The sequence below is a fragment of the Lipotes vexillifer genome, unplaced genomic scaffold (assembly GCF_000442215.2).
Source record: "Lipotes vexillifer unplaced genomic scaffold, Lipotes_vexillifer_v1.1 scaffold1154, whole genome shotgun sequence".
NCBI lineage: Eukaryota > Metazoa > Chordata > Mammalia > Artiodactyla > Lipotidae > Lipotes > Lipotes vexillifer.
In genome coordinates this window covers 1743333-1754221 of record NW_006770904.1, presented here as the reverse complement: position 1 = coordinate 1754221, position 10889 = coordinate 1743333, and the positions used below count along the sequence as shown (strand labels likewise).

Below are 10889 nucleotides of genomic sequence, written 5' to 3'. Positions count from 1 at the left end.
GTGGTTAGGGGCTTAGGCCCACCCTGATTTTGTTTGTTATAGTTTTTGTTTTACTGAAGTATATTTGATTTACAATGTTATATTAGTTTTAGGTATACAACATAGTGATTCAATATTTTTATAGATTATACTTCATTCAAAATTATTACGAAATATTGGTTATATTTCCTGTGCTGTACACTACATCCTTGTATCTTATTTATTTTATACATAGTAGTTTGTACCTCTTAATCTCCTTCCCCTGTCTTTCTCCTCCTCCAACCCTTTCCCCACTGGTAACCACTAGTTTGTTTTGTGTATCTATGAGTCTTTTTCTGTTTTATTATATTCATTCATTTTATTTTTCAGATTCCACATATAAGTAAAAATATACAGTATTTGTCTTTCTTTGTCTGACTTACTTCACTAAGTGTAATACCCTCCAGGTCCATCCATGTTGCTGTAAATGGCGAAATTTCATTCTTTTCTCTGGCTGAGTAATAGTCATATGTTGTCTTCTTTATCCATTCGTCTGATGATGGACACTTAGGTTGCTTCCATATCTTGGCTATTGTAAATAGTGCTTCTATAAATTTAGGGGTGCATATATCTTTTCAAATTAGTGTTTTCCTTTTCTTTGGATGTATACCTAGGAGTGGAATTGCTGGGTCATACGGTACTTCTATTTTTAATTTTTTGAGGAACCAATTTACATTCCCACCAGTGTGTACTAGGGTTGCCTTTTCTCTCCATCCTTGCCAGCATTTATTATTATTTGTCTTTTTGACAATAATAGCTGTTCTAACAGGCGTGAGGTGATAGCTCACTATGGTTTTGATTAGCGTTTCCCTGATGATTAGTGATGCTGAGCATCTTTTCATGTGCTGGTTGGCCATCTGTATGACTTCTTTGGAAAAAAGTGTATTCAGGTCTTTTGCCCATTTTTTAATTGGATTGTTTGTTTTCTTGACATTGAGTCGTATGAGCTCTTTAATATTTTGGATATTGACCTGTTATCAGACATATCATTTGCAAATATCTTCTCTCATTCAGTACGTTGTCTTTTCATGTTGTTGTTGGTTTCCTTCACTGTGCAAAAGCTTTCAAGTTTAATTTGATGTAGTCTTATTTATTTATTTTTGCTTTTGTTTCTCTTGCCAGAGGAGACAGATCCAAAAAAAATATTGCTAAGATTTATGTCAAGGAGTGTACTGCCTGTGTTTTCTTCTAGGAATTTTATGGTTTCTGGTCTTACATTTAGGTCTTTAATCCATTTTGAATTTATTTTTTAGTATGGTGTGAGAAAATGTTCTAATTTCATTCTTTCACATATACCTGTCCAGTTTTCCCAACATCACTTACTGAAGAGACTGTCTTTTTCACACTTTATATTTTTGCCTCCTTTATTGTAGATTAATTGGCCATATGTGCATGGGCTTATTTCTGGGCTCTTTATTCTGTTCCATTGATCTGTTTGTCTGTGTTTGTGCCAGTATCATACTGTTTTGATGACTGTAGCTTTGTAGTATAGTCTGAAGTCTGGGAGCATTATGCTTCCAGATTTGTTCTTTTTTCTCAATGATTACTTTGGCTCTTGAGGGACTTTTGTCCTTCCATACAAATTTTGGGAATTTTTGTTCTAGTTCTGTGAAAATGTCATGTGAGTGTTTTGATAGGGATTGTATTGAATCTGTAGATTGCTTTGGGCAGTATGGACATTTTAACAATAGTAATCCATGAACACAGAATCTTTCCATTTAATAGTATCATCTTCAGTTTCTTTGATCAGTGCCTTATGTTTTTAGGGTATAGGTCTCTCACTTCACTGGGTGAGTTTATTCCTAGATATTTTATTGTTTTTGATGTGATTGTAAATGGGATGATTTCTTGCTTTCTCTGTCCGATAGTTCATTATTAGTGTATAGAAAAGCAACAGATTTCTGTATTAATCTTGTATCCTGAAACTTTAGTGAATTCACTTATTTGTTCTAATAGGTTTTTTTTGGTGGAGACTGTAGTGTTTTCTATATATAGTATCATGTCATCTGCAAATAGTAACAGTTTGACTTCTTCCATTCCAATTTGAATGCCTTTTAATTCTTTTTCTTGTCTGAGTTCTGTGGCTAGGACTTTCAATACTATGTTAAATAGAAATGGTGAGAGTGAGCATCCTTGTCTTGATCCTGATTGTAGAGGAAAAACTTTGCTTTCCACTGTTGTATATGATGTTAGCTGTGGGCCTTTATTATGTTCCCTCTGTACCAACTTTGTTGAGTTTTTATTGTGAATGGGTGTTGAATTTTGTCAGATGCTTTTTTTTGCGTCTATTGAGGTTACCATGTGATTTTTATCCTTCATTTTGTTAATGTGGTGTATCACACTGATTGATTTTCAGGTATTGAATCATTCTTGCATCCCTGGAATAAATCCCGCTTGATTATGGTGTATGATCCTTTGTGTATGTTATTGAATTCAGTTTGCTAATATTTTGTTGAGAGTTTTTATGTCTATATTTATCAGGAATATTGGCCTGTAATTTTCTTTTTGTGTAGTGTCTTTGTCTAGTTTTGGTATCAGAGTAATGGTGGTCTCATAGAATGAATTTGGTAGTGTTCCCTCCTCTTCAATTTTCTGGAATAGTTTGAGAAGGATAGGTATTAACTCTTGTTTATATGTTTGGTAGAATTCCCCTGTGAAGTTGTCCAGTCCTGGACTTTTGTTTGTTTGGGGAGTGTTTTGATTGCTGATTCAATTACAATACTAGTAATCGGTCTGTTCAGATGATCTATTTCTTCCTGATTTTGTCTTGGAAGATTGTATGTTTCTAGGAATTTATCCATTTCTTCTACATTGTCCAGTTTGTTCGCATACAACTGTTTGTAGTGATTTCTTCTGGTTTTTTGTATCTCTGTGATACGTGATACGTGATACGTGATCTCTGTGATATCTTCTGGTTTGTTATTTCTCCTCTTTCGTTTCTTATTTTATTTGGGTCCTTTCTTTTGTTCTTGATGAGCCTAGCTAAAAGCTTATAAATTTTGTTTATCTTTTCAAAAAACCATCTTTTGCTTTTATCGATCTTTTCTATTTTTTAGTCTCTATTTTATTTTCTCTCTGATCTTTATTATTTCCTTCCTTCTGCTGATTTTGGGCTTTTTGTTCTTTGATCTCTTCAGATGGTAGATTAGGTTGTTTGAGATTTTTGGTTTCTTTCTTTCTTGAGGTATGCCTGTATCACTGTTAACTTTCCTCTTAGGACTGCTTTTGCTGTGTCCCATAGATTTTGAAAAGTTGTGTTTTTATTTTCATTTGTCTTGAGGCATTTTCTGATTTCCTCTTCAATTTTTTTGTTGACCCCTTAGTTTTTCAGCAGCATGTTGTTTAGCCTCCATGTGTTTGTGTTTTTCTAAGTTTTCTTCCTGTAATTGGTGTCTAGTTTCTTACTGCTGTGGGCAGAAAGGATGCTTGATACAATTTCTATCCTCTTAAATTTTTTTGAGACTCGTTTTGTGACCTGGAATGTGATCTATCCTGGAGTATACTCTATGTGCACTTAAAAGGAATGTGTATTCTGCTTTTTTGGATGGAATGTCCTGTAGTTATAAGTCCAACTACTCTAATGTGTCACTTAAGTCTACTGTTTCCTCACTGATTTTCTTTCTGGATGATCTGTCCATTGATGTACGTGGGGTGTTGAAGTCCCCTATTATTGTATTATTGTCAATTTCTCTTTTTATGTCTGTTAATATTTGCTTTATAAATTTAGGTGCTCCTATACTAGATGCATTTATGTTTTTGAACATTATAGCTTCCTCTTGTATTGATCCCTTCATCATTATGTAATGCTCTTCTTTGTCTTTTATTACAGACTTTGTTTTAAAGTCTACTTTGTCTGATATGAGCATTGCTACCCCAGTTTTCTATTCATTTCCATTTGCATGCAATATCTTTTTCCATCCCCTAACTTGCAGTCTGTGTGTCCTTAGCTCTGAAGTGAGTCTCCTGTAGGCAGCATGTTTTTCTATTCAGTCAGCCACCCTATGTCTTGATTGGAGCATTTAGTGCATTTTTATTTAAAGTGATTGTTAATAGGTATGTACTTAATGCCACTTTGTTATTTGTTTTCTGATTGTTTTTGTAGTTCTTCTCTATTCTTCTTCTTATGGTCTCTTCCCTTGTGATTGGATGATTTTCTTTAATGTTATGTTCCTTTCTAGTTTTTGTATATATATTGTAGTTTTTTGACTTGTGGTTATCATGCAGTTCATATATATTGATCTATAACTATATCTATTTATTTTTAACTGGTAGTCCTTTAAGTTCAAACACATTCTAAAAGGTCTACATTTTTTCTCCCCCCCCATATTTTGTATTTGTTGATGTAATATTTTACATCTTCATGTCTGTCCCTTACCTGTTTATTGCAGTTACAGTTGATTTTACATTTTTGTCTTTTAACCTTCAAATGAGCTTATTTCAGTGGTTGATCCACAGTCTTTACTAGTAGGATTTTTGTCTAGTCTTTACTAGTAGGATTTTCCCCTTCCTATAATTTATCTCTTGATATAGCCTTTTCATTTTCATTTAAAGACTCCTTAACACTTCTTGTAAGATTGGTTTAGTATTGATGAATGTTAGTTTTTGCTTGTCTGAGAAACTCTTAATCTCTCCCTCAGTTCTGAATGATAACCTTGCTGGGAGGAGTATCCCAGGTTGTAAATTTTTTCCTTTCAGCACTTTATCTGTATCATGCCACTCCCTTCTAGCCTGTAAAGTTTCTGCTGCAAAATCAGTTGATAGCCTTATGGGGGTTCCCTTGTATGTGACTCTCTGTTTTTCTCTTGCCCCCTTTGGAATTCTCTTTTTATCTTTAACTTTTGCCATTTTAATTATGATTATGTCTTGGTGTGGGTCTCTTTGAGTTCATCTTGTTTGGAACTCTCTGTGCTTCTTGTACCTGGATATCTGTTTCCTTCTTCAGGTTTGGGAAGTTTTGAGTCACAGTTTTATCAAATACATTTTCTACCCTTTTTTCTCTCTCTTCTCCTTTTGGGAACCCTATAAGTCAAATGTTAGTACGATTGATGTTGTCCCAGAGGTCCCTTAGACCATTCTTATTTTTTAAAATTTGTTTTCCTTTTTGCTGTTCTGATTGGGTGACTTCCATTATTCTGTCTTTCAGATTGCTTAGACATTGTTCTGTATCACCTAATCTCCTGTTCATGACATCTAGTGTATTTTTCATTTCAGTTATTGTATTCTTCAACTCTGACTGGTTCTTTCCTGTATTTTCTGGTTCTCTGTTGAATTCTCATCGTGTTCATCTATTCTTTTCCCCAGTTCAGTTAATATTTTCATTACTATTTCTTTGTACTCTTTTTTTTTTTAGGATGTTGGGGGTAGGAGTTTATTTATTATTTATTTTTGCTGTGTTGGGTCTCTGTTTCTGCGCGAGGGCTTTCTCTAGTTGTGGCAAGCAGGGCCCACTCTTCATCGCGGCGCATGGGCCTCTCACTATCGCGGCCTCTCTTGTTGCAGAGCACAGGCTCCAGATGCGCAGGCTCAGCAGTTGTGGCTCACGGGCCTAGTTGCTCCGTGGCATGTGGGATCCTCCCAGACCAGGGCTCGAACCTGTGTCCCCTGCATTGGCAGGCAGATTCTCAACCACTGCGCCACCAGGGAAGCCCTCTTTGTACTCTTTGTCAGATAAATTATATATCTCTGTTTCATTAGCAATTTTTCAGGTATTTTTTACTTGTTTCATTTTGTCTTCCCATTTTGTTTAACTTTCTTCGTCTGTGTGAATCAGGTGAAACAGTTGCCTGCCCTAGTCTTGATGTCATGTCCTCGTGTGGGACCATTCCTGTGCAGTCTGCATGAGCCCAGTGGCTTTGGTGGGAGAGCTGGATTTGGGGTGAGCGTGATCTGCATCTTCCCCCAGGGTGTGCTGGCAGCCACTGCCTTGGTGGGAGGTAGGCCTGGAGTTGGAGGGGCTAGAGCCAGAGCTGGGTGCAAGCCAGGGTTGCTGCTGTGCTCGATGACTGTCACTGCTCTGTTGGGGGTGGGAGTGAGGGCGGAGGGGCTGGAGCCGGATCCCTGAGGGAGCTGGGTTTCTCTTGGGTATGATGGCAGTCTCCATCTTGGTTTGGGACAAGGTCAGGGCCTAAGGTCTTGGGGCTGCACTCCTGTGCTGGTTTCACTTTTACCCCAGTGTGTGCCCTCAGTTAGAGGCTGGGTCAGGGCTGGAGAGGTTAATGCCATGCCACTGAGCTGCCCCCACCCCTCCTCCCCCAAGTGTGCACAGAGATCTGTGCTCCAGCAATGGCACTCTCCATCCAAGTGTGAGCAGGGATTCGTGAGCTGGTAATGGTTGCCTCTACCTTGGTCAGAGGCAGGGCCAGGGTCCAAGCCAGCTCTGTTGCCTCCAAGTGTGCACATTCTCGTGGGCAGTGGCAGCCTCTGCCTTAGTGGAGAGCAGTGCTGGAGCAAGAGGGGCTGCAGCAGGAGCCTGGGGAAGGCTGGGGTCACACTGGGACGGTCCCTAGGCATTTTTCAGTCAGCTGCCTCTTTGCTGTCATCAGGAGTAAGCAGATCTGTGCGTGTGCTCTTCAAGAGTGGAGTCTCAGTTCCTTACAGCCCTTATTAGTAAATCCCACTGGTTTTCAAGCCAGCCAAGGGGGCTCATCTTCCCCATGTCAGACCCAAGGGCTAAGGTGCCTAATACATGGCTCGCACCCCTCGTTCCCCAGGGAGGATCCCTTAGCTTGTGATAGCCCCCTCCCCCTCTGTGTCCCCCAGCAGCGGGCACGTCTTCTCCCTTCCTACTCAACTCCATGTGGATCTTGCTTTGCAGCCTTGGCTGTAGAATAGCTATTCTGCGAGTCCCCAGGTCAGTTTCAGTGAGAGAAGCTCTATATGCAGTTGTAGTTTTGATGTGTTCATGAGGGAAGGTGAGCCCAGTGTCGTCCTTCTACACCATTTTGATCTCCTCCCGCCCTGGCTTATTTTAGTCCTTTCTTTATCCTATGTTAGTACCAAGGAGTAGAGGTATTTTAGGCCAAACACTTAATGTTCGTCTCGGACAAGATTCAAACATTTTCTGCTGGCATGGTAAGGGAAACCATTCCTTTAGTCAACATCACTATGGATACATATGTAATTATATACCTTATTATTCCAATAGTTGGGACACAGGATAAGTAAAAGCATATTATTTAAAAAAAAAGATTTACACCTATGTATCTACCATCACAAAAGCTACTGCTAGACTTTGAACTGAAAATTTGAAGAACATTTGCCTGGTTTTAGAGGCTTGGCTTGGAAAAGGGTGAGAAGGCAGATTGTGGGGGGGGACATGAGGTGTTAGAAGAATGAGATTTGAACATAGTGAGTACAAGTGAGTACAAGATTTGAATGTAGTTGAGTACAAGAACATGAGTACAAGTTACAGTGCAGGAGTAGTAGAAGGAGATGGAGTTGAGAGCTGGCCAGAGAAACCCTAGTGGGAAAAGAGGCTGAGGAAGAGGGAGAAGTGATAATCCCTCGTGGACTCTTTTGGAGCTTAGGGAGATGAAGTTAGGACAAGAAATGCAAAAAGGAGATGTATTTTTCTAATGGACTAAATGGTGGCCAATGAGGCCATGCTTTATAAATACACGTGGAGTCAACTCATGATAAGATTTTTTTTTTATGAAATGATTAGGGACAACATGGAAGATAGACAGACCTTATAATAAATTTCTTCATGGGTAAAACTAAGGAGGTAAACTAGATGGCCTCTAAGCAGCTTTCAACAATAAAATCTCCTTTGAATAAATCTGATCTGTAGGAAATAGTATTAAAGGAAGGTTTTAATATCATTCTGTCCAAGGCACTGTCACAAGGTCACTTGGCCAGATTGGAATTTTCAGCTTATAAACTATCCTGGATGAAAAGGATCTGTGGTCTTGGGCCCTGACAAAGGATACCCCTGGCATATATCCCTCAGTGAATGTAAGGAGAGGGGCCATGGGCCACAGGTAAGCTGACTGCCTGTCCAGCTACACTTACGTATAAGAGGCCCTCCATTTTGTCCTGGAGGCACTTAGCCCCTTTCAGTGCCTGGTAGATCTTGTAGGTTGGGTTTCTCTTCCTGATGGACTTGTGTCCTGGTGTCAGCATCCTTATGTCTTATCAAGAAGGAAAAAAAAAAAGAGAAAATTAAGTAGTTAAGTGGCAGAGAAGGAGGCCTATACTGGGACCCCCTGACAGCCCCCTCCTCCCATTCAGAGTGGAAATAATCTGTCTGGAGTATCCCTAGATGCTCAGACATGGTGAGCCAAGTTTTCAGTGATCTACCAAAGACTGCTTCCCCCTGCCGGCTTCCATCATCGTTTGAAATCAGTGTTTCACCTATAGCTCTGCCTGAAAAGTAGAAATGGGCTCTTTCCTGGTGGGTATCTGGTCCCAGTAACTGGCTCAGTGCTTGCCCACCCTTCTGTTCCGTGACACCGAAAAACTAGCACAGGTCAGGAAATGAGATGCTGTCAGGTCAAGCAGGGTGGCCCTCTGGAACCTCTTGAGAGCTTTTTGAAGGCCAGCAGGACCTTCCCGAGGGCTTGACTACAGTTGTCTCCCTGGCACACAGGGTCAGCTCTCTGCATCTGTATACCCCTGGAGAATGTCACACACTTTCCAAGTTTACATCTGATTCCTGGTAGCACTCCTTATTATTGCCCTTCTCAATCTCTTCTTCATCTTCACCCACTGACATGACACACGAGGAGGTAGAAAGTGGGTAGATTTGACCATCATTTCCAACACCCTTCTCAACCAAGCAGCTGACTTGGGAGAACACCACATCGGACAAGGATGCTTGTTGACATAACTATTTAAACTGAAAGGAGTCCAGGGTCCTGTGGCACATAGGGCCTTGCTCTCAGACCAGCAGTGTCAGTCTCTCTGGGGCACATGCTGGGAGGGCAGAATCCCAAGCTGTCCTCCAGATTTACTGAATGAGAATCTACATTTTAACAAGATCCTGATTTTAACAAGATTTGCAGGCACATACAAGTTTGAGAAGCGCTGTTCTGTGACAGTGGTTCTTGACCCTGACTGCAAATTAAAATAACTGGGAAGCTTTTAAAAATACCAGTGCTGGGCTTCCCTGGTGGCACAGTGGTTGAGAGTCCGCCTGCCGATGCAGGGGACACGGGTTCGTGCCCCGGTCCGGGAGGATCCCACATGCCGCGGAGCGGCTGGGCCCGTGAGCCATGGCCGCTGAGCCTGCGCGTCCGGAGCCCGTGCTCCGCAACGGGAGAGGCCACAACAGTGAGAGGCCCACGTACCGCAAAAAAATAAAAAAATAAAATTAAAATAAAAATACCAGTGCTGAGTCCCCATCTCCATAGATAGATTTAATTGGTCTGGGGTGGACCTGGGAGTTAGTATTCTTAAAGTTCCCCTAGTGATTTTGTAATGTGCAGTCAAGATCGAGCATTACTGCTAGAGAGATACTTGCATATTACCTGGGTCTTGACTGATACTTCTTGATCACTTGGTTAGTTGGCTGGTGACTCCCAACCGGGCCACACTGTGGCTCAGAAATTTCAGAAGCAGAGATTCTAATCAGTTCTAATCTCAATTAGCCTAACCTATTTCACTCTGTAAGTTCTTCAGGAACTACACCATCTCTGTCAGTTTGCATTCAGTTAGGTGGTTGTTACTTTTAATCACCTTCGGCTGGGGAAACTGGTATTTTATGCGTGAAGTTGAAGGGGATGATTGGAATAGCCACATAGAAAAGAAGGTTAGTGATTTTTCCTTTGAAAGAATGAAATTAACAGCAGTAGTGACTAACCCTGTGTGCCAGACCCTATACTTGGCAGTTGACACTTCCCAAGTCAATTATGATCCTCCAGAATCCCATGAGGAGGGTACTAATATTGTCTCCATGATGTGTCTAAGAGAAAACTGGAACACGAAGACACTGAGTGCCTCGCCCAAACAGGTCTGTAAATGGTAAGGCCAAGGTAGGAACCCAGGCAATCAGGCACAGAAGTTTTCTCCCAACCACGGCCACCCACTGCATCACTAAAGCACTCCTTTGAATTTCTGCTCTCATCCAAGGAAGCTCAGGCTGTGGGAAAAGGTGAGAAAGTAGAATTAGCCCTGAATTTGGACAGAGTAGGTGGCCACTTACATGTTTCCATAGATCCAGAACAGAGGGTTTAGAGAGGGACTCAGAGATAGAGGGACCGCACAATGTGTTGTCCAAGACTAGACAATGTAAAATTCTATTCACACTGGCACAGCAGGCATTAACCAGGACTGTCCTAGGCAAACTGAGATGTGCAATTGCCTTTCTTATAGGTCGTCTCATCAGCGAGGAGTTGAAGTGCATTAATACGGGATACATGGTTGGTTTGTGGCCAGGTGAAGGACGTATCCTAGTTTTCTTGATTCCTATTCCGATGCTCTTCTCCTGTTTTGTATTGCCTGCCCTAATTTTCATCTCTTTTTCGACAACTCTCTAACCAGTGTACCATATCATACCCTCCTATGCTCCTAAACTCCCTGTCCAACACTTTAATCTCCAACCAGTAGAGTCACTCTACTGGAGACCACTGTCTCCAGAACAACTTTGCACAAAGTCCCATTTAATGCCTAGAGAGAAGAGGCCTTGAATACTCTCTATTTGTGTTGATTGATCCATTTAATATTGGGGAAGCTAATGGAAATGGGGGATTCAAAGATGGATAAGACATACTTCTACCCCTTAAGAAACTCAGGGTCTAATGTAAAAACAAATCTCGGGGCAGACCAGGGGAGGCTTCCTAGAAGAGGTGAGTTGAAATGAATGAATGGGTGTGAGACAGGCAAAGACTGGGGGAAGTGAGAGAGCCCATGGAGGTGAGAAACATCAATGTGTA

The 10889-nt window shown here is 40.9% G+C and overlaps 1 protein-coding gene across 1 annotated transcript in view; it reads right to left on the bottom strand.

Moving 5' to 3' along the window:
• Positions 1-8641: 8641 nt before the first annotated feature.
• ADTRP (androgen dependent TFPI regulating protein) overlaps positions 8642-10889 on the bottom strand; it is a 54949-nt gene continuing 52701 nt past the window's right edge. The window contains exon 8 of the mRNA XM_007446417.1: positions 8642-8802. Coding sequence (XP_007446479.1) covers positions 8642-8802 — 161 coding nt within the window. The remainder of the gene's footprint in view (positions 8803-10889) is intronic.